Consider the following 24589-nt stretch of genomic DNA (forward strand, 5'->3'; position numbering starts at 1 on the left):
GAATCGAGAGGCAGTCGATAGTGGCTCGAAGATCGAAGGCTCGTCGTCGTGAAAGTTGGGGTTCTCCGATTCGAGAAGGACGCGAGAAAAAGGTTGATAATTAAAGGGGGAAAGTTGGGGCTGAAGGGATGCTCGAATTAATTAATCGCGAGTATACCACTTTTCGGTAATAAGGAGTGCCAATTAGTGAGAAGAGACGTACATAAAAAAACTGAAAGAGCAAACCAAAGACTCGAATACTTTTGGCGGTAGAAGCTAGGAAGCAGTCTAACCGGCGTGGAGTCTGGTGCTGCCCCATTCCCAAGCCACGAGCCGGGGCTTCGGGTCGGAACACAGTCTGATCTCTAATTTCGCCGGGCTCCCTTCGGTCGTTGCCACGACAAACTTCTCCGTGATAGCCGGTTTCACCACCTGCGACACAGGTTAACCAACTTTTTTTCCAATCTTATTCGACCCTTATTTTTCTCTCGTAACATGTTTCTGTTCTTAATCAAATTTTCACATTACAAATACCCTCTACATTTTTTTCGAAACTAACTCGGTCCAATCGGTGAAAATTTTTGATGTCGATTTTATCGGGAACAATGGAACAACGCGATAAATGAAAATGCGCGAGTTCCAAAAGAGTGTGTTAATACTGTTCGATAATTCTTTTTTTTACCTCTCGCCCATTTTTTCTTTTTTCCTTTTTTAAAAAACGGCAGTTTTTGTTACGAACGTTTTAAAATTAATGTTTCCGTGAAAGAGTCAAATATATCGCGTCGATTTCGCGGCAATATACAGGAACCACAAGTGGTGCACGGATCATGGGCCACGAAACGTAGGCGGCAAATGGGACCGGTGTAACTGCAATCAAGCGACGAGTGTGTCGTGAAAATGACGTTTTACTCGGTATATACGTACGCACGCGCGTACGCGTAGTTTTTCAACCACCTCGTACACATACACAGCTCGGTATAAATATGAATTTCTCATTTCGTATTTAAATATGTCACGGTAGGGGATGGTAGAGTTATATTCCGGGTGTGTGCGTCAACAGATCGACAGAACGGAACGCGTACGCAGAGCGAACAAACATAATTTTGTTAATTAATTGCAGGTAGAAATTGTTTGTTTTCCGATTGTGCATTGATTTCGCGATAAAAGCAACGAATCGATAATACATAATTACAACGTGTAAAAACCAGATAACCCCGATGTTTATTCCTTCTCGACCCTACATTTCGATCGATTAAATTTTAACTCGATCATCATCGTCGTCGCGTTCGATTCGATTTGCGTGTCAACTGAATTTTTCTGATTAATAATCCGTGCAATGATATATTTGATTTCATCTTTTCGAACACGCGTAAAAATTAAATAAAAAATTGAGTGGCTCTCAATGTATGAGTTGCTGTTCAAAGAAAAAAAAAAAAGATTTTCCGTCTCTCGAGAACGATTTATTTCATTTTTTTTATAAGATGAGGGAAGGATATTTATTAGAATTTTAAGAAAGGCGATTGCGATTCGAAGAAGATCGGGAAAAAATTGAATCAAATTGATTCGATGTATGGGCCTTCTTACCCTCGGCGCGCCGACCACTTGCAACGATACAGGATCACTTTTAACTTCCCTGACGTTCCCATTGATCTTGTTCGAGGCGAGACATATATATTGACCCTGTTGCTCGTACGTCACGTTCGTCAGGATCAATCGTTGCCCTGTACCGCATTCCAATGGCATCCGGCCATCGGTGAAGATTTGAGCCCACCTGATTTTCAAAATTGGAAAAAATTATTGTCGCATCTCAGTTCGGTCATTGTTACTTCGTAACTACGACGATGAACGAAACGACGTTCACCATTGTGTGCCATGCTAACCGTGCGAACCAAAATGTTCATAAATACGGATAACGTGTTTGGGGAAACGTAAAGAAGCAACAAGTACGTAAACAGGCGAAAATTATATATAATAAGCAGATATTTACAAAAGAAATATAATGATAAATTACGCAATTACACCTTCCATATGATATTTGTATAATCCAAATTAGCGGTTCTTAAATTGTAAATAAGATTCGTTATTTTTGGAGTCTATAAATGCTTCTTTTTATAATTTCACTCGCGTTAAAATTTCGTTCACGATGCAACAAAAATATTCATTATTAAACTTCGGAGGAGGGTAACAGATGGAAGAGATTCGCATTTTGATCGAATATTGTTGTATGCTGTGTTTGCTAGTGTACAGACGTTTCATATATTTTTATTAACGTTGATATTTCCGCAGGGGGGACTTCTCTGTAAGTCCTTTGGGTAGTAGCGCACCCACGTACCCGAGCTATAGGTGAAAACCACACCTGATCCTGTAGATATAACGCGAAAGCAAAATTCCTCTCTCTCTGGCTTCCCGGTTCCACAAAGGTTAATCTCTCATTATGGCCAAGCATCTTTCATTTACGTCATAATTAAAAAGGAGAAAAGAAAATTAATAGGTAGAAAGTACTGACGAAACACACACGATACGCGAGAGAAATCTTTGAATTTATTAAATTTAAGAACCGCTGATCTAAATTCTTTTTCGCTGCGAAATTGTGTTTACGTGCGATGCGATATAAAATTGGAGGTGAAAATCAACTAACAAACAAAACAAAAAATTGATTGAACGGGGGAGGGAAGAAAAAAAAAAAAATTCGAACGGAGAAAGACGCGCAACTCGCAGCAAGCATTCGATGAATAGATCACCTGTACTCGGCCGGTGGCATAGCGTCGGCGTTACACTCGAACGAGGCTCCAGAAAATAACAACGCCGTGGTTAGTCGATCTGGCCCGACCGAGCTGATCGTCGGCGGATCTGCGTGAAAATTAATTCTTCTCTATCGATTCTCGATCGATTCCTCAGTGTCAGAGATCAAACGTAAAGTTTTGCTCACCCGCGAATTAAATCCTGACTGTCGTCATCGCGTTGAACTTTTTTAACGCTATCATACGTGAAATATCTCGCGATCACGAGATTGTTAATGCGATTTTACGGACGAGACACTTTACGCCACAAGGTTTCGTGAATCTTTCATTAGGATATAAAATTTATTCCTACGCTACGCATTTCGTCGTTAATAGAGTTAGTAAAGTGTTCGAGGGCAAGTAAGTAAATTTCTAAATTATTTCGAGTTTGTGTAAAACGATTGAAAACCTCGTCCTCGATATAAACGTCGCACAAACGTTATTAGAACTCTCGTTTTGGAAAATTCTCGCAATACAAAAATTATTAGGTAATTTAGATGTCGGTTTAGGCTTTCGATTTCCCAAAGATTCGTCAACGCGGTGAACGAACGTCCCGCGTGAATCAAACGATCATCGATCGCGTCGTTTAACGAGTTTTCGTTTTACTGATTCTCGGCCGCAATAGCTGTTGGATAAGTTCGTAGCTTGGAGTGGAGAAACTGTCGAAAACGGCTTGAAACCTGGCAAATATTAAGCTGCTGTAACGCAAATACCGTTTCGAAACTATCCGACGAGCTACTTGTAAACACTTTGCGGCGCTTCGATGATTCTCGTCTCGGGATTCGATCATCCCTTGTGGATCGAGGCGTAACCGAACACCGTGCACAGAGAGGATCCGTCTCGTGGAGAGTTATTTTTATTCGCAAAGTGGTTTCAAATAAACCCGGTTATTTCCGCCTCGCGAAAACCGATCGGTAACCGAGCCTCTTTCTCTGACACGGAAAAAGGGTTAATCGCGGATACTTTTAGAATCCGATAGGATGATGGCGGATAGAGGGAAACGGGGACGTTGACACTTACAGTTGACGGACACTTGAACGGACACTGGGCTGCTTTCACCCTCGGTGTTGGCCGCTTCGCAGATATAGACGGCTGCGTGATTCCTATAGATCGGGGAGAATAGCAACGTTTCTCCGATACTGGCCACCTCCGTCACTCCCGGACTCTTGGTTCTCCTCCAGAGGATCGAGGCCGGTGGATTCGCATCGGCTAGACATCGTATCTCGAGTTGATCACGACCCTCTTCCAGTTGGCCGGTCGGCACCCCGACCAGTCTCGTCTCGGGCGCGTCTGAAACGCATTTTCCACTTCTCACCGTCTGATCGTAGTCCCGTCGAATAAGGGAAATTTTAATTACACCCGATTAATCTCGATACCTTCTCATCGCGGCCCAAGGCGAAGAAATTAATTTTCCGGATGGAAAAGGAAAAAAGGAGAAAGATCCGACCGAGGTGAAGCGGCGGGAGGCACCGTGGTTCGACAAACGGACGGCGGGAGGTTTAATTGAAATCGCAGACGAGAAATCGCTTTAATCGTAGCGCGTCGGTTCGTTACGGAACGTTACGGAAAAATAAACACACCGGTTTCGAGAGTAAACGTAGCAAGTTTTCAGATTCGATCATTCGTTAATGAGCGCGTAATTAAAAGTGGATCGTGGATCGAGGCGAAAGAAAACTGATCGTCGATCGAGAAAAGAGGCCACGACGACTACTGGGTTACCCGTCGACCCGATATTCGATCCGGGACAAAGATGTCCTCTCCCTGTCTGCTTTCCCTCCCCTCTTCTTTTCTGTTCCGTTTGTAGGGGAGAAGGCAACACGCGGAAAGGCCGATAATGGAATGGAAAACAATGGCACGCGAGGCACGTCAACCCGGCGTACAAACCTCGAAATAATGAATCAAAGTTGAAACTGGCATCCCCCCTCCCCCGTCGTTTCGTTATTATTCCTTGTCAGAAATAATTAGTTAGCCGCGGCTCGCGAAAAATTCAATTACACCTGCGCGCAGTTAATCCTGCGGTCGTTTTCCCAACGGGATGAGAGAAAGAGAGGAGAATAGATGGAATTGTTCACCGGCTGATTTCAGTCTCTTCGTTTAATCGAGGTGTGCGTTATCGTTATCGTGCTAGCTTTGAAAAATTTTCTTTTTCATCCATTTCTTCTATCCCCCATTCCATCCTCTTTTTTACTTGCGAATCGATCGATCGATCGAAATATCTCTTCGTTCGAGCGAAAAACGTTCGCGGATACGCACATTCGAGAGATAAAACGCACGTCGAGATTTCTTCATGCCAGGATTATTTTTTTTATACGTGAACAGTATTACTAATTACAAGTAAACGGTGTTCGAGAAATAACTGGTCGAGAAAGTTTTACTCTCTTATGTGTAATCTATCTCTATGCGATGAGATAAAAGATCTCGTGGAGAAATCGGAGGGTTGGAATAATAGCCGATTCGAAGCGGGGAATGGAATCGTGTTTCGATAAACCCGGTCTATCGAACTAGTCGGTCGGCAAGCACTGTATTCTATTAACGTACATCGAATCGACGCGTTACGTGGTATTTTTCAGCGAAAGCAATTACGCGGTTGAAGGATCGGTGGACGGGGGATGGGGGTGGTAGGCCCGGTCGAGGAATACGGGAACCGAAGGAACGATCTCGTTCCCTTTTTACTACACCCTCCCAACCTGTTTTCACCCAACCACCCTGTTTCGACAAAAGCTTTCGATTAAAAGTACTGGACGTGGAAAATAATTTACCGTGTTAATATGCAATTACTCCCTTGCCCCTTGCCACGTTACCCACGACCTCTTTCCCCCCCCGTTGATTTAAATCAATGAAACTGTGCGCCGCTCACGGAGAGACGTCACAAATGACGGTTAATTAATGCTGGAATACGGATCCAAATTGTATTAATTAATAATTTCAGTCCCGACCTATTTCCCGAGGGCCAAAAATAACAAGCTTGTATTCAGACTTGGAAATGCGATTACGCAACTCGCGCAAAGAGGGAAACCGGCTAAACCGGAGAGACATCGGCTACACAAAACTCGTCTCGTCGTCCCTGTCTCTTGCCCTGCGTCTCGCGAGAACTCGGCTAGCCGGTGTAACTCGATTCCACGATTAAATTGTTTCTTTTGTCGTTGGAGTAACGAACGCTCTGCCTATTTCTAACGAAATCCTTTCGCAATTGTATACGGATACTTTTCAAAAAAAAAAGAATCGAAAGATTTAAAATAGCCGAATAGATTAACGCATCAGGGCTCAAATACGTTATACAAATTTAAACTTGAATTTTCGAATTGGATCGACGCGCAACACGATTCGAAATCGATGGCGCGTTGAAAATCTTTGGAATTCATTTTCAAAGATGCGAGAACTCGTTGCGGGATACGTAATCTCGAACGAAGGAGCATCGAATGATAACGCATGAGCGTATCTGTGTAAAAAGCTAGCGGATTAATTTCTCAAGAGTGGAGAGAGATGTTTCAGGTGCGAAGGTAGAATACGTGTCCCAGGAAAGATGTGAAAAATGAAAAAGCGGACGCTCTCGAATCCAATCCTCCTGTAGAATGAGAGAGAGAAAGGAGGAATATGTGTACGTGTGTGTAGGTAGCTCGCGCAGCTGTTCATTTCACGTAACAATGATTTCGAAATACGCGCGAACGAATACTCGCTGACCCATTCACAATTTCACTTGCATTCTCTCTCTCTCTCTCTCTCTCTCTCTCTCCCCCTCTTTCCCACTCCGTGTCCAATCCTTTTTCCATCCCCCTCCTTCTCTTTCCCCTCTATTACCCTTTTTACCGCGGCTGCCTGCGTTTTATAGGACATCGGTCGGTTGCGCGCGTGGGTGTGCATTCGATAGGTGTCTCCCTCTGCATGTGTGTCAAACCGGTCATCCCTATTTGTTTGCTTTGCAAGGGGTCCGCAGCTGTTTCGATCGACGGTCGAAGACCTATTTCCTTCTGTTTTCGTACTCCGCCTATACCGCCGCCGAACTCTATTTCCGCACGCGTTTCGTCCACATCGCCGGACACAAGCGCGAACGTTAGCCGTGTGATTGGCATCTTCGAAACTGCGGTCTGTCACTGTCGCTCCCTTTTCACTCCGTTACCATCCCCCCACGGATCCATCGGTGAGAATCCAACTGTGCAGGCTGTCTATACGTGCCTACCATGTGCCCCCCGCTATATTTCCTTCCGCCTTTATTTTTTTCGTCTTCTCTCTTCCTCCTCTTTTCGCGCTCTCCCATTTCATCCTCTTATAAATCTGTTTTTAACGAGAGAGAGAGAGAGAGAGAAAAGAAGAAGAGAGATAATTTGTGAAACTGATGACTGATTTTGAACGATTGATCGAAACGATATTGTGTCCTCCCCTTTACGAATAGAGTTCGAATCGGTCAAAGCCGAACAATCATCGCCGACTGCAAGGCCGATTGTTCCTGCGTTTCCCCGTAATTTCGGGGGAATTTGATTATCAACGTGATCGACGCGAAGGAAAAGCAACGATGAGAAACGATCGATCGCGAACGTGAGAGGGAGGGAAAGAGAGGGAGGAGGAAAAAAAAATAAAATAAAATTTGGTATTCAGGCTGGCCCGGGTTTCAACGCCATTACCGATATACGCCGCAGCTCGTTTTTTGAAGTTTACAGAAGACTGCAGGGGAAACACAGCAGCCCGTCAGCTGTACATTCGAAAACTACGTGCCCGGTGCATAAATCGCGCGTCAGCCTCTCCTCGAGTTTTCAATAAATTCTGTAGCCCCGGTATTCGTTTTCGAACAATGCTTCATGAATATTCGATCAGCATCGGTACCAGTAAATTACGAGCAAACGAGCGCAACGTTGATCGAAACAAATTCATTATCGCGCAAGGGGACCAGCCCTGGCGGCGGAGGGGCGATAAATTCGCGAGCAGTAAAAATTTCCGTATCGACCAAATCGTTTCGATTCAAAACATCGCGACGCGATATTTGTTCCTCCGGGATATATATATATATATATATATATATTTTTTTCTTTTTCCCTCCTTTTTTCCCCACTCTCCTCCACCTCCCTTCCCTCTCCACTCTTTTTTATTATTCGCTTTTCGAGCCACGAGGTTAGAATAAAGAAACATCGGAAACGCTTTAGCTTCGCTCGCGAATTGGCTCTGGGCTTGCGTATATATCGAACGTTATATATCCCGGAAATGAGAGAAACTTTGATGTTTGTTATTTGCGTTTACTTTGTTATTTTATCGCCGGTTCACCAGTAAACACATACCTCTCCCCGATATTTAAATATTTGCCAACGCGTTGGCATTTTTCAACTGTTGAAGAACGGTTACAGCTTATTTCCGGGACGATACACCGGGAGGATGAAGGTTAATTAACGAATTGCCGCGCGATGATGGGGGAGGGGGGAGGGGATGGGTTAATTAGAGGTAGAGGGCTGTCGATGAAAAATTTTCTCGAAGGGAAAACAGGTTGAAACAGGTCTGGGAAGGGAAATTTCTGTTTCGCGACACAAAAGCCGGCCGCCGTTCGGCGCGTTTCCGCTTTTTTTTTTTCCACTCTTTGTTTCGACTCTTTTCTCCTTTTGTTCGATCCACCGTCGCCACCGTCTATAAAAACACACCCGTTTGAAGTTTACCTAAAGAACGACTAGCAGAAATACGGTTCACCGAATAACCGTTGGACTCTCGCGCGCCAGCTGCACCTTCCACGAACTGCGCAAACCGTCGCGTCGCGTGTACAAAATTCCCTCGTCTTGGACGCCCCCGTCTATTTATCCTCGCTCGCTTGGAAAGACATAACTTTTCCATCATCCCTTCTCTCAAAGTGGAATTTCTGATCCAAACGGGATGTAACGCGAGAGAGTTTTCGTTACGCGTATTTCAGCTACACGCGCGATATTTATTAGTTGTTCGTGCTTCGAGAATCGATTGATTCGCGTAAAAAAATTTTCTAAAAAAAGAAAGGAAAAAGGGAATGCACAGTCCTATATCCATAAATCATCAGGCACTTTGTTAAAAGTATAAATAATTATTTGACGTATTAATGATAAAAATTTTTGAAATTTTTCCACAATCTTATAAAATTTAAAATTGATTAATATTATTTATCACTGATCTATATCCTTTTTTTTTTAATGTAACAATGCGTGAATTGTTCTTTTTTTTCCCCAATAATATTCATTGTTATCGATGTTCAGAAAGAATTGAATATATATAGTATTTCTTTACAATACAAACAATAGTTAGTTAAATATTAATATTATATTTACAATCATAACGTTTATTTATCGATATCCTGAAAAAATGATAAAATTCCATTTATACGAACTCGTTGGCGGACAAACAAATACGTATAGTTCATCTGTAACCAGATCGTTCGTACAATATAGATCCATCTAATTCTCGTATGATCCACTTAATCGATCAATTCGTTCAATTAAATACACATTGAAACGATGTTCAAAACTTCTTTTCTTATCGAATCCGAATCGATTCCTCGCTTCTCCTTCGATCATTCGAACTTTCTCTCGGCCGATAAAGCCTCTATTAAAATTGGTGAAATTTCATTCGTACAAATGAAGTTCCACCACTGCGATTTATGGAATCGGGCGTAGTTCCATAGTCACGAAAAAGCGTTGTGAAAAATGGAGGGTCCGATCCCTTTCGCATCGGTCGTTGAAAAGTGCATCAACGGAGTGCAAGCTGTCGTCGCGGCAAAGTAAACGGTGGTTGGATCGAACTGGTTGGGGGGAGGGGAGGATGGCGAAACGATGGGATGATTCGAGATTCCCGTGGGCGTTTCGATCGAAGGGATATATCCGCGCTTTGAGGCGAACTTTTCAATTTGCCTTGAAAAGTCCCGGCCCTGGGCTAATGCCCCTAATCAATATACGCGACAAGCCAACCCACCCCGCGTGTCTCCATTTCCGGTAATACTTGTAAACCGCGTCTCCACCAACCCCTCGATCCCCGAAGGAATCGCGGATGGGAACTCCCAACTTGGAACTCGATTTCACCTGGAACGAATTACTTGCCGTGGTTGGTGAGTTTAGAGGAGGGCTGTGAGGGGATCGGGGCGGAAGCGATTAATAAAAGAAAAATTTCGGTTCCGCCGTGGGGAGGGGGCGGCGAAACGACGCGCGCGATCGATTCGAAATCGGATTACGCGGGGGACGGGGGGAGGTGTAGCTCGGTCGTGGTTGAATTACAGATTCGGTATCGAGATAAAGAGGAGGGTGAGACTATTTATATTTGCACGCAGTTGCAATTTGAGGAGCGGTCGAGAATATCGATGACCGCCCGGCCCGTTGATACGTAACACCTCGATTATTCTATTATCATTGATTTATTTATTATCGATTAATAATGGAAAGAAATTTATAATATATAACCCGATAAATATTGTATAATTGGGGATACAAAGTTCATATAATGGAGGTCCTCATATGCAGGGATGTTTGTATTATAATCGGAATAACGCAGTGTCAATTCAAATCGCAAGAGTTTAGGTAGAGTTCGTTTACTCGGGTATCGTGGATGAGATCGAAATGGAATTTTATCGTATAGGATTGATTTGATTAGAGAATAGACAGATTAGAGAATTTGATAGCAAAAAATAAAAAAAAAAGAACTATCTAAATAGTTAATAATCGATGGAAATAATTTTTAGATTATTGAAAAAAAAAATCATAATATCTATTTTAATCCCGTTTATATCCGCTCGTCTTTCGTACGAGAGTGATATTTTGGATTTTCAGTAAATTCAGTTTTCAATTTTTCACAAAAAGAGTGGTCGAGATATCGTTTAATCCGGTCGAATCGATCCGCTGGCCATTAGTCATTGTTGTTTCGTAAAAAGCGATTCAAAATTGTCGGACGATGCAGCAGAGCTCGAATTGTCGATAAGGTCGAAAAGCAGGACGTCAGGGTGCCGCGTTTTGAGGGAGATTGATGAGGGTTCCGCGGTCACCGGTATGTGTGAGGTTAAATCGTAGCCTTGGTGGGGATTCTTGCTTTGGTAGGGGTTGAGGTCAGCCTGATGCACACGCACCCTTTCTGTCCACCTCTCGTTAACACCGATTTATTCGTTGCTCCATGTTCTTTCGCGCTGGGTCAAATGACCATTTCGCTCTCGAACGTGCTAACCAAATATCGTCTCCACCGAAATTCCCATCATCCTTTTCGCGTGTAAATTCGTACGAAAATTCAATTGTTCGTCTTTTTTTTTTTGTTAATAATATTACTTGCATTGAGATTACTTAGTAATATACAATATAATAATATTATAATAATATACGAAATACGATAAATTAAAGGAAATAATAGACTGAGCTTAATTTTCAAAATGAGATGTGCGTATTATCTCATTCGCAGGACTTTAATAATAATAAATAATAAATTGCGAATATTTATAGTATATATTTTCCATAAATGACATAAACGAATATGTTACGATATTAAAAGGTGAGAATATTTATATTTATGTGAACAGAAGATGATCCAATATGATATTGAACCGATATATTACACGACGTCTTGTAAAAATTTGTCAAAAAAAAAAAAAGAAACTTTTACATAATATTATACATACATTGTACATAATTAAATCCACGTAATAAAATTACTATTGATATTCGCAATTTATTAATATATATGTATATACAGACAGTCAGAATTCAGGATATTGAAGAATATAGGAAAAGGAAATGTTCCATCACGCGACTAAAAAGGACCATTTTTCCCCTGTTTCCGTCCGTTATTCACGAATACTCCGACAGAATTTTAATTTCACCCCCGTTTTAGGTCCCGAGTTCGATCCAAACAAATTCATCGCGCCGCGATCGAACTCTCGCGAATCTCGCGAAATTACTTGCCCGTCTTCCGACCGACGTGATTTCCCTTCATCGCGAAAAAATTGTTTCCAACGGTGGAGATCTCGTTAAAAAAGTTGGGAGGAAAGTTGGCTCGAGTCGATCCTCGAGTTATCCTCCCTTCCCTCCATCTTGGACGAGGATAACGGTGATTATTCTTAAATATTAATCTTGCCTACTAATCCGCGTTAGTAACGAGAATGACCTGAACGTTATGGAACAACTTTGTAATAAGAGTATCCTTTACGACGGACCTAAATCCCGTTTATGCTAAAGCGGTTAAGTTGCGACATCGGTGTAACTCGATATCGTTTGTTAAATTAGTTCCCGGAATTAATTTCCCTCCCTGATTTTAATCCGTCCCACTCGGACAAGCGGATTGACCAGTGTTAAAATAAGACAACCGGGGGGGGGAGAAGGAATAATATTTGTTTTCAATATCGGCTGCAAGCGACAGCTAAAATTGTTACGCTCGGGTCAAGCGTACGGAATTTTTGAATATTTATTAGGGTGGAACGAAAAAAAGATCAAAGCGGTATGATTATTTTCTTACTCTTGATAAATAAAACAAAATTTGCGTTCAATTTTTTAGAATTTCGCATGCACGAAAGTTTTCATTTTTTCTTCTTTTTTTATTTTTCGACATCGTAACGAATGAAAAGTATAACATCGGAGGATATTTTAAGAATATCGATACTATTGTAAATCTTTTCGGAAGAAGAAAAAAGAAAAAAACATCAAAAATATCTTCAACGAACTCGAAACAAACATCCCAGATCTTTGATAGTATACAGATAAGAATCGATCGAATCGATCAATTATCTTAAGTAAATCGAAGTAAAAGGAAAAACAAAAGGTATATACTCACATCTAACATCGAACCTGACTTCCGTGCTCGACGACATAGTCGGGTTGTCATAGGCCGGATGAATGGCCACGCATCGAATCGGCTGTCCATAGCGCGATCTGTCCGCCATGATCTCGCAGACACTGTAGGTCGCCCAGGTACGAGGATTATCTATCTCCGTTGAATTCACCTGTGGCCTCAAAGTCCTCACTTCGGTCTCACCCACGTACCTGCGAGCATTTCACCCGAAAATTTGCATTTCCAATGCTTGCTTCGTGACAATTCTGCGCGGAACAGTGAAATCACACGGACACACCGAACCAACAACCCTTCCTCCTCGCCCCCACCTTTTTCTCCTTCAACTCTGTTCCGTCTCTCCTCTCGTTATCCCTCCATACTTTCCTTCTCTACGAAATCAAAAATTGAAACGCTCGTCATTCTGCAATTTCCGAGCAACCTCCTCAGTGCTTCTGTTCAGTGCTCTGAACATTTCATCATTTCATTCTCACTCATGGTGGAATAGATTTTCTCCTGGGTCTCCTGCGTTGGAGAAGAAGGATGAAGGGGGTGGAGAAACTCGATGATCGCCATATGTTTTCCATTGACGCGGCAATTTAGACGCGTCTTTGGGAACCGATTGATTCTACTTAACCGGGATTACTTATCGCGGTGATAACACGCGGCGTGTCGTGGTTACTTGGATAAATAACCGTAGGGAAACGTATCCATCGCGCAGAAAATGGAGTGAAATTTCCGGCCAAGGAAAGGGGATGCTCGAAATGGCGGAGAAACGGGGGGAGGGATGCGTATATGTTACCGCGGATTTGCATGCAAGATAAGAGAAACGAGTGCAATCAATTCTTCCGGTTAAAGAAGAACGTTGTAAGCTTCATCTCGTTACATTAGTCTCGTTTTCTTTGATCGCTCGCTGTCGTTTCTCTTCTCTTGCGCAAAACCATTTAAATATTCCTCGCGGAAAGAATAATACTTCCGCTTATAAATTATATTGCTTTTTTTCCTTTTTTTTTTTTTTTAAACGTGACAGAGGATTATGAACGCGGGGCTTAACGTTCGATTGCTTTTCAAAGTCGTTCTTTCTCGCGAACAAAGCTACGACAACTATTCGTTTCGATCGATGAGTATCATTTACAAATAAAGTACACGTAAATTACAAGCACCGGTAAATTAAAGAGAAAGAGTGTTTGTTTCTTTGATAAATTTTTATACCGATCCTATCGACATCTCGAAAGAAAGAAATTAATGAATACTACAAAAAAGTAACGGTAATAAATAATATAAATAAATGCAGGCTTAGCGATGATCGATAGCGCATACTTGGCGTTTCGAGCATCCCCGATATCAATTAGACTGATTTGCACGGACAAGGAGGGACAGTAGCGGAAAACCTGTCGCGTCATTGGATCCAAGTTTCGAACTAACGATGAACTTGCACCGTTCCCTGGTCGTGATTCGTCTCTCGCAACTCGATCAACGTTTCTCGGTTTCGCGCTCGGTCGAAGCCGGTTCGGTTTCGTTCGATCCCGCGCTTCCTGTTGTTTCTACGCCTCTGGGGTGCAAGCGAACCCCGATAGCCTCTTAACTTCGTCTAGATACCGGCTGGAATGGATCATGATTATTCATGGGCGAGCGACCGACCGAGCACCGTCGCAACGCTAAGATCCACAGGGTGCATTACGGGTCGGGATGTTCGCGCGGGGAAAACTTAACTCGAACAAACGGAGAGCGCCGCGATTCCTCTGTTTTGAAATAATAGAGGCAGCGGAGCGGAGGGAAAAAACGCTCTCCAATTTGTTTTTACGATTGCGACGAAGTGACTTGGCCTCCGCGACTCCGGAAGAAATTCAATTTAAAAATTAGATTCGATCCTTTTTCAAGCGTTTCTTCCGACTCGCGACTCTTATTGCACCGCGAACCCCTTGCGAAACCCCTCGGTGCAATTACGGTGGTAATCGTTCCGATTACAAGAGAGAACGACTGAGAGCTCGTGGCGTGAAAGACACGAGTGGAATTAAGTTGTCCCTAGATCCGCGAGGCGAAATCAAGTCTGGGGAGCTAATCGAATCAATCCCGAAAAGGAGCAGCGTTACTCTCCGGCCGATGATTGAACGCGGGCACGAACGAGGTTGGAAAACGGGCGCAATCTAAAAGCATTCAAACCTCTCCCTTGGAAACCAATGTTATTACACGGTTCCTTTCCTGGGTAGCTAGCTACTCCGTTTCAATTTCCTGCCTTGACCTTTTTTGCCGATCCTCTTTCGTCTCGGTCGATTCGTCGACGCGCGATTCCGTTGTTCGAGATATCCGTGCCACGATGCTCGAATTCGAACGAGTGGTTCGGAATCCAAAGAAGATCCAAAGATCGAAATGGTCATGATCTTTTTTTCTTCTTCTCCTCCTATTCTTATCGTGGTGAGAAATCGATCGGTGGTTTGTTGGAGGAGTTTTCGAGGAGAAAAAGGCCGAGGCGAGGAGGGAGTCGTCGGGTGGATGTTACGTAGTAAGTGGTAACGGAATCTACGGTGCAACAATTACGAACCATTTAATTAGAGGCGAAGGATTCCCATACCGCGCTCTGCAAGTGAGCGCAGCGATCTCACCTGCTCGGGCTGTCACGTTGCTGCCGGGTAGAATTAGACGATCCGCGTACTCTATCTGCGGTCGCTGAGGGCTGACTGGAATGAGAAAATTAGCAGAGGTTAATTTGGCCGTCGCGCGGCTGGATATTCGGAGACACGCGGCCCAACGTTTCTCTGGACGTCGCTCGTTATAATTACGTTATCATTTAACCGCCTTCCTCCTCTCTGATTACCTTTGTCGGATCTATCGATCGTCCGCGACACGATTTTCGCTTTCCACGATCCAACTTATTTTAACCTAAGCTTTTTAAATCTTATTTAAAGTTTCCAACTCACCGTTACCGAGAAAACATATCCGTCCATAAATTATCTCGAAATTCGATTAAACTCTTCCATTGAAATCGTGTAAAGAAGAGAGGAATAATTTTTAATCGTTTATCTTTGTCCCTTTGTTTCTCTTGTTCTCGGGTTCTCGTTCGCACTTTACGTCACTTTACGATTTATCCCCAAACTCCAGACGCAAACGCAATTCTTGGAAGCGATTCGCAGAAGAACGGACACTTCCAAAAAAAAATGTAGATCACCGAGGCGTAGACGGTCAGTTCTGATAATCTGTACGCTGTATTAAGCTGTATTAAATTACGATACTTTAAGCATACTTTATATCTCGGGATGAATCAAAAAAATGATGAGAGCGGATATTTTCCTCTAATAGATTTTCACGACAAAATTGTTAACTTCTTCTTCCGGGCTTTTTATATACCTAAAAATCATAAAAGTTGCGATATTTGCGATATTATCACGCGTGTTTATGATAATTTTACCAATTTTTCCCAATGTCTAGACTCCTGTCTAGAAGTATCTATAAAAATTTTCGATCTCTTCCAATCCAATATTTGAACGCGAAAGTAGAAAATGGATCAATCGTTAAACTAGGAGCTTAACGGTATAACGCGAACATCGCGTCCCGTAAAATGAGTTTTCTTATAAGGTCGTAACCGCTGTTGGAGAAATAATACCGTTTTGATCGTCAGCGGGATATATATCCCGCATCGGCCCAGTTTCGTAACTTCCCTATTGTCTTGTCGCGATACCTCGTCCCTAGACACGCGGGTAGCGCGTTAATTTCGTCACAATGGGAATAACGACAATGAAAAGCGACGAACGTGGATTTGATGACCAGGCTGGTTTCACCGGCGGACAATACACACTCGAATAGAAATGGGTTGCATCCTCAACATGTTTAACGCGTTGATTAGTTTGTTAACGCCGCTTTTCATCATTTCGAATCGGCGCGGAGAATATTATCAAGTTCAAGGTTGAACCTTACCTCGGACAACGAGCCTGGCCGGTTCGGATGCCAGCGCGTCCTGCGTGGTGAAGTCGCTGGCTGTCACCTGGCACTGCCATAGACCGTCGTCGAACTCTAAAGTGGCCGATCTCACCCACAAGGAACAGTCGCCGATGTCTGGCCGTCCTACCCACTCGTATTTCTTCAAGTGCATCCCGATCGGCTGAAACGATTCGTCGCGAAGTCAATTGGCGAAGTCGTTATCCCGGGGAGAGGAGGGGGGAGGGAAATTCGAACGGTAATATAATGTCGGGCAATGAAATAAACGTAGAGGCAACTCTACGTTTCGTGAGTCGTTGGACGGAGGGGGGGATCATTATCGTGAATCGAACACGAGGCGGGCTTTGAGAAAGCGAAACGGGGGCAAAGCGTAAATCGAGGACAGAGAGTGGTGGCACCAACAGATTCCGTGGACAATGGCAGCCACGGTGTATGTCAGCGTTTTGCCGCGATCGTTTAATCGACGAACGAAGGGACTTCGATCGTTCCTCGTTACCGGAATCCTCTCAAGCCCCGCCACAGCTTTCACTTCCCTCTCTCTCCCTCTCTCCTTCCCAACCCCTTCATTTCTCCATCTCGGCCTCTAAGCGCGTTCCATCCGAAATGAATCATCGGCTTCCGGCTTCGAGGCTCTTCTCTTCTTTCGCGTTAGATTAATTCGCTGCCGGGAAGGTAGGAAAGTGCGGCCTTAGCAAGTTTCGCAGTCATAATGTGCCCGTAATTCAAGGATCGATTCCCTATCCGGAGGTATCCCTATAATCTATTCCCTTTCCCTCCCCCCATACTATTTTAAAAGCCCGTCCTCGCACGTTCCCGCTTCCGTTATCCGCTGCTCCTTGGAAGGCAACCTCGTGTGTACACCGTGCGGAAACTGGATGATCGCTCCAACAATCCTTCTTCTCCTCTATCCTGTTGCCCAGAAAAATCTCGTCGTTCGTCATTTAAGGCTATTAGCCGGTTAACGAGTTTTCGTAATCCCTGCTCGACCAGCCGCCCCATGAAAATCCTTCTCGAATTAACGCCAGCTTGCTCTTCTCTCGGGAATTCCTTCTTTTCCCCTCTCCCTTCTTCCCTTCCCACTTTCGTCGCCTCGTTTTCGTGTAAATAATTTTCGTTTCTCGAGAATGCTGCGTCCATCTCAACGCTTTGGAACCGTTCGATGAACAAAATGTTAATCGTCTTCCTTTTCTTTTTTTTTCTTTTTATAATTATCTCGTTCTCGATAGAACGTGTCAAGCCACGTTTAACCAACGTTTCTCTCTAAAAATGGCGAAACGAAACTTTTGTCAATCCGGGATGTATTAATAATGAACAGGACGGTTACCGAGAAAGTGCACGGCATTTATCATCGAACGGCAGACACGATAACACAATGGGGGAATCATCACCCTCCGTGTGATGATTATTCGGGCGTAGATGGGACAAGGCGGCGCGTCGCCCTCGGGGCAAGAAGAATAATGAGTTGCCAGCGCGTTGACGTTTACCGTCGCGAGACGAAGCGACGCGTACGCAATTACGCGGATATTAGCGTCTTGTCCGTCGATTTTTCACGGGAGTCTACGACGTGGCACGTTCGACTTGGAACTTTTCCATCCCATAGACGACGCGTTCTACATTTGTCAGCTTTGGTATAGTTTTATTTTACGCGATGTACAGGTGTGTATACGTGTTTCTAATTAAAACTCGAATTAATTTAAACAATTAGCGAAAATATAAAATTTTAACGAATTTTAAATTTTCGGCCACCACAACTCTGAAAATTATCTATGCCGAAAGTTCGTAAATGAATCGTTATCGTTATCATGCTCGGCTAATTCCAATTTCAGTTTGTTAAAAAGGAGAAAATTTCATCGGTATGAAAAAGTATATCTATTCGATACGAGCGTTAAAAATAATTGCAGTTGAAATAGGAAAAGGATTGAAAATACTAGAGAGAGAGAAATTCAAATTCGTGGAGATTTTTAAAATCAACTCGAGATTATTCTGAATCGAATATTATTCCAATTAACGTACGTTCTCGTTTGTTATCTAGCGACGATATCCTTGCGGAAAAGAGTACATCCGATTTTTAAAGCGCGCGTCTCGAGACGCTCGTGACAAGGAGCGCGAAACGGTGTCGCAACAGGAATGTAAACTCGATGTGGCTCGGTGTCGGATAGTCGGAAAGATAGGAGCGAGGAGAAGTGGGGAGGGCGAGCGAGCGTCACCGGCGTCATTCATTTAAAGGATTAAAATCCGGGCGCTCGTACGAGCGTTCACTTACTTAACCGTGGAAGAGGGCCCTTATTCCCTTTTCTTCCTCCTCGCCGGTTCACGGGATCCGGCTCTGTCTTCGTTCGACCCGTGACGGCCGCACACGCCGCCACCTTCCTCCTTCCACCCTCCTGCCTTCGTGACTCTACGTTCTCCGGAGAGGCCGCGACCAGCAATCAGCGTAATGCACCCGCAGACACGCCCCTCCCCGTCCCCTCCACCCCCTCCCCATCCACACAATCGCGCGTCCCACACACGGACGCGCCACCCACGGACGCGTGCACACGTACGAATGAGGGCGGCGTGGCGAAGCGAACGGCCAGGGTACATAACCCTCCGGGCCAAAGGCCCTGATAACACGAGCGAGGGCTCGAGTAATGCAGACGCAACGGCAATCTCTTGGAGAGCAACGAAATAGATCGTGGGACGCGAAGAGAAAGCGAATCGATGCGAGAACTCCTCTTCCCTTTCTCTCGAACTCGCTCGCCTCCAATCTTCCGTCCTTTCTTCCGCGGAAGAGGAATCTTTTCTCTCTCTTCGGAATCGGCTGGTCATTATCCACCTGGTCGTCGTGTTGCGCCGCCTCTATCTTCTTCTCTCCTTCTTCTTTCGTGTTTACCACTCTTGCGTCCTCCTCTCGTCCGCCCTCTGATGGATCAACCTCCTCTCGCTTCGTTCGAAAAAGTTGTTAACTTTGAGATTCATCGCCGACTCGTTTGGCAAGGATGAGTAGGAAGGGTTGGTTCACGGCCGAGCGGAGTTGCGGCGAGTCGAGCGGGCGTAAAAGGAGAGCGGCAGAGGGTTCCTCCCTCCCTCCCTCCCTCCTTCCCTCTTTGGAATGTTCTTCTCGGGATGGTAAAAGGCGGTTTCGAAGAAGAAGCGGGTGAGAGGGAGCGGCGCCCGAAGGGTGGGCTGAGCGGCGGCAAAAGAGGAGGCGGAGAGGTTTCTGGTAATCCGGTGAAGACGATTCCGTACACCTATTTCGCTAAAGTGATTTCGTGCCTTCGAAAAATTCGACATTTCCTCGGGAATCGCGCCGCGCATCGTGAAACTTGCCAGTTGCTCCCTTTCCCGCGTCTATCGGCCCGATGAAAAAATGCATCTCTGTAAAGCTAACGTGTCCCCTTTCTTCTTCTAATTTCGACGTTGCGTTACCTTCTTCAAACGGGAAATCCCCCCGAACTCTTCTGTCACGATGGTATCGTTCGACAGAATAGATTTTTACTTTACTCCATTATTCGAAAATAAGAAAACGGATTCGTAGGTTTTTTCGATCGGTCGATGTATTTTGCCAGTTCTCGTATTAATTTCCTTTCGAATGAACGTATTTCTCGCCATCTTTCCTTCGAGATTGTAATCAATCGAATCTAATTTTTGCTCACGCGATAATCGCCAATCGTGTCTCGACGGCGTAGGCAGGAAGTGGAAACAATGCGTTGCACGAATAAGAACGAACGAGGAAACGTACCCAGGGGAAGAAGGGAGCGTTGTAAACAAGAGTGGCTCGGATCTCGGGAGAAAATTATCCCCCTCGTTATTTACATCTTTCATAGATATTCACTTTGGAGGAAGAAAGGACGAGGAAAGAAGAATAGGGTGGAGAATCGGAGGATGAGCGGGCGCGAGAGAGAAAGAGAGGGGGAACAGGAAGTAACGAGAAACCACGAAGAACGTAAATCTCGTGGTTTTTCGGAGGCGATCTCGTTTTAGAATCACCTACCGCGAGAAAGATAGCGATAGCTTGTTGCCCAACATTGGTAAAACGATATTCTTCCCGAATATCCCGAAACGGGTGCGATGGAAAATCCTGTTTCTGAACGCCATTTGCATAGTTGTCCCTGAAAGATTTACCCTCTCGCCAATCTTTTTTTCGCTCGCGTTATCCGTTTAAAGCGTTTCTAAAGATGAACCTTCTCAGATTTATCCGATCTCCGCTTTTTCCTCCCCGCGACTACTTGTTGAAAGCGAAATTTTATTGCCGTTTCAATTTTCCGCTCTTTCGGATTATTTTCAAGTTCGTTGCACCGTTCGAGGCAACTTTCGTCGAGGGAAATGAATTAAACAGAGAGGATGGCAGGGATCTTAAATAAGTAACGCTTCGTCCATCGATGCACGGATTTATAGACTTGGAATCTGTCGAACCGTGTAATCGGGAATTAACTTTACATCTATGTACCGGATATGCCGTTTCCGTCCCATGTTAATTTACGATCGAAACAATCTGCTTATCCGAGCGATCGTAACACTTGATATAAAAATTTATATCACACACTCGTACAATTTTTCCCCTTACGTCGACAAAATCTGCGAATGTATCGGCGTTAATAAATCGAAGAGATTATATTCGTCGGTTTACGGGAAGGAAAAAACGTTACGAGAAATCTTTAAAATATCTTTGATTTGGATATAATGGAATCACGGCAAGATGTTATCAATTTCGTGGGATCGAAACGAAATCAATATCATCGAGGTGGTGTTTTTTCTTCAAAAATTGCGAGTTCACCTCAGAAATATCGAGATATCGTAGACTCGGTCACGAGTAAATGTAATTCCGTGGAACGGAGGCGGTTAAAATCATTTCAATTTCCGTGGTACTCTGCGTTTTTCTTTTACCTCTCCATCCTTCCTTTCCATCGTTTCTTAAAAGGCAAAAGAAAAAATTCACGCGTTGCATTCTACAATTCCTGTTTTTAATTAACGTATCTCTCGAATCCGCAGCGGCAAAAAACTTCTTCCGAACGTGGAAAAATTTTTGCGATCGGGCGCGTGATTCGAATGTGGGTCGAGCGTGGAGGAAGCCGATATTTCAAGCGAAGTTTTTCGCGATTTCTCGGTGAAAAATAGCGCAGCCATGTGAACGGTGGTGAACAAATCTTGTACGATTCCGGAGGAATATCCACGCTCTTGTCTCCGAAGACGTCGTCGATCGATGAACGAAGATGGATTCGCGAGTGAACGAGGCTGGGAAAAATATGTTCGCTTCCGATTCGAGGGAGTTTTTTGATATTTAAAATCGATAATTCCCTCGGAAAGCGCCCTGTCTTCCCCATCGATTCGCGATTGCCCCTTTCAGAAACGTTCGAATCTCTCGATTTCGAACCGAGAAAGGTATCGATAGAACCGAAAAAGGAAATATCGAGCGTACCCTATGAGATGACGATTTTGACGCTGCGCCTTGATCGACTCGACCCTCGGCTCGGTCTCGATCGTTTTTAGCTAATTACGCGAATTAATTATACATTCGCCGGCGGATGAGGAAGAGGCTGCACGAGACAAACGTGCTCGGGCTTTGTATCCAAATAACGAGGCGGAGGGGGATGAAAGAAGCGGAGAGTGGCCGGTTTTCACGATGCCTCGAGGGGGTAAACAGAAGGGAGTCGCGTACAAAGTGGATGGATAAGTGGCGGTCGAGTGGTCGCCGGTTGCTTTGGAAATTTATCATTTAATCTTTCCGCGTGGTGTTGGCGGGATTGCGGGATCTACGGACGGTCGCGTCGCCCGCGGTTAAATGCGTTTCAAGGGACTCCGCTCTTGCCGTCGTACGTGTCTCTCCACGCGTGTGCGTGTTTCATTCTGTCCATATATATATATATATATATCGCGTTTTATATATATATATATATATATATATAAAACGCGAGATGCAAACACGAGCAAGTTTATTCCGCGTGAGAATAGGAGAGGGAGGCAGGGAATCGAGGCAACGACGGTGCGGGATGCCGGTGACCGCGCCATACCAATACGTATATCCGGTCGGTTATATAAAAGCGTGCATTAATTTGCATATTAATTCGCCGGAGTAATCCGCTTTAATGACATCTGGATTAGAGGAAATGTCGTGAGGAGATATACACTCCCCCCGCTCGTCGATGCTCCCCCGCCCATTTCAAGAATATCCCCCGGTGTATAAATACGTTTTCATAATCATTTTCGTTCCGTTATATCGTAGCGAAAGGGTAACGCCAAACTCGGTTTAGCCGCGGCTTTTGATTACACGCGTGATCTCTCCCCGTCCGCTGAATCGATCGATTTTCCATCCAGATTTCGACCGAATTTGCGGCCTCGCGGTACCGCGCTGTCAATTTTCCAGCATTAATTTGAATATTAATTCCCGATCATTGATAATCCGGGGTTAATGACATTACGATCGAAGAAAACACGAGATCGCGTAACACACGTGCGCGACTGTTTTCAACGTCCACCAGCATCGATAATACGCAAGTATGCAGTACGCACGTCTGAGTTTGTCGAAATGCCGTTTTCACCGTGTCTTTTTGAAAGGGGATTAAACGTTTCAACTTTTGTCGGGAAAATAATTTACTTTGACAGCTTCTCTCGGAACTGTTTCATCCCCGGCTTCTTTCATTCTTAATAGCGTGTACCTCGTAATCCTATACCACCCCGATGGAAGCTTTGCACGTACATGTTCCGCGCGAGGCACGGTTGGTGAACGCGTGTTAACCTCCTTAATTGGCAGAAGGGATAAAAAAAGAAACGCGGAGTGCCTTCTTTGCCTTCAAAAGACCATTTTTTTTTTTTTTTTCTTTTTCCGATTGAAGAAACGATACTCCGACGCATGAACAATCGTCGGATATAATCGTGGCAAAGTCCAAAAGATTCTTCCATCTTTCCACGACTTTCCATTCGACGTTCCATTATTCCGTTTAATTACTCGGATTTACGAGTTCTTGTCGCAAGAAAATGAGTTGGCAAAACGAATTCCCCGATTATACGTACCGGATACCTGGATTCGCGCAGGATTCGTTTGTGCTCGTTCATCAACACGGACGAGGGAAGGAGGGTGAAAATAAAATGGCGGGACGGGTTGAAAATACGCGTGCAAGAAGAAATTGCGTGAAAGCTCTCTTCTTGAGAAGCTCGGTCAAAAGATACGCCCGCGTCTCGAGGGCTCGCGTCGACTTTTCGTCGCCTTTCCGTCCGTTTCTCCGACCATTCTCCGTCCTCCTCTCACTCTCGCGTACCCGCCACGCTTCTCGCTCCAATCCACCGCCGGCTTTTCACCCCTTGGTTGCTCAGCTTTTTTCAGTCGAGGCGTTGTAACGACTCCAATTTAGAGGTACGTACGCGGCATACTCGACGACAACCAACCCCTATCTCCCCTCTACATCAAGTTACCTTCTCTCCCTCTTTCTCTCCCTCTCTATCACGATGAACGACAGCGAAGCAAGTTTTTCGTGTTGCATAAGCAACGCGCGTTCACGACGCGCATCCACTTGCCTGAAGGGTAGAAAAGACGAGGAGGAGGAGGAGGGAGTGGAAGGAAGTCGAAGTGGAACGGAAACCGGTGGACGCGAGTCGGACGCGGAGGTGGGATAGCAAGTGGCGCAAGAAATTTGCAGGAAACAAGGGTGAACGCTACGTTTAGCCTCGCAATTGCCATAATAAAATCTTCGTGGCGTTAAATCTTCCGAGAGAGAAAGAAAAAGAGAGAGAATCTTCAGAGAGAGACATCGTGAAAATCATTTTTTCCTTTTCTTTAGCAGAGCTTTTCACGTTAACGCGTTTGTTTATTCCGGGACCAAGCATCGTGAAGAAAAATTTATCGCGTTGAACGGGAAACGGGTGAGAAAGAGAGAGAGGAAAAGGAAACGGAAGGAAGGAAAGATTAGGAGGGCGGTTAAATCGCGTCTCTTCCAAATTTTAGAACGCGAAGCCAAGTATTTTCCTCGTGACCCGGAAAGCGTAATTTGGTGGCGCGAACGCCAGAAAAATTGCGGCTCTTGACCCGGTGTCGACAATACGAGAAGGGAGAAATGCCGCAGCTTTCGCTATCGTAACATATTTATATTTTAATTCGAGGGACCGGATTCGTTTCTTTGTTACCTTTCGTCGCGTTCAACGATTTCATTCGTATTTCGTAACGAAAACTCTTTGCTCTCCTCCCTTCTTTT

The 24589-nt window shown here is 44.4% G+C and overlaps 1 protein-coding gene across 1 annotated transcript in view; it reads right to left on the reverse strand.

Annotated features, from left to right (window-relative positions):
• The window catches only part of LOC122718366 (kin of IRRE-like protein 2), a 119443-nt gene that overhangs the window by 5669 nt on the left and 89185 nt on the right, over window positions 1-24589 (reverse strand). Inside the window, exons 3-9 of the mRNA XM_043943335.1 lie at window positions 16404-16587; window positions 15034-15169; window positions 12498-12706; window positions 3780-4049; window positions 2721-2829; window positions 1564-1750; window positions 273-411 (exon numbers count right to left, since the gene is read on the reverse strand). Of these exons, the coding sequence (XP_043799270.1) occupies window positions 273-411; window positions 1564-1750; window positions 2721-2829; window positions 3780-4049; window positions 12498-12706; window positions 15034-15169; window positions 16404-16587 (1234 nt within the window). The remainder of the gene's footprint in view (window positions 1-272; window positions 412-1563; window positions 1751-2720; window positions 2830-3779; window positions 4050-12497; window positions 12707-15033; window positions 15170-16403; window positions 16588-24589) is intronic.

This window comes from Apis laboriosa, unplaced genomic scaffold (genome assembly GCF_014066325.1).
Source record: "Apis laboriosa isolate Shangri-la unplaced genomic scaffold, ASM1406632v1 scaffold62_cov152, whole genome shotgun sequence".
In the NCBI taxonomy this organism is placed as follows: domain Eukaryota; kingdom Metazoa; phylum Arthropoda; class Insecta; order Hymenoptera; family Apidae; genus Apis; species Apis laboriosa.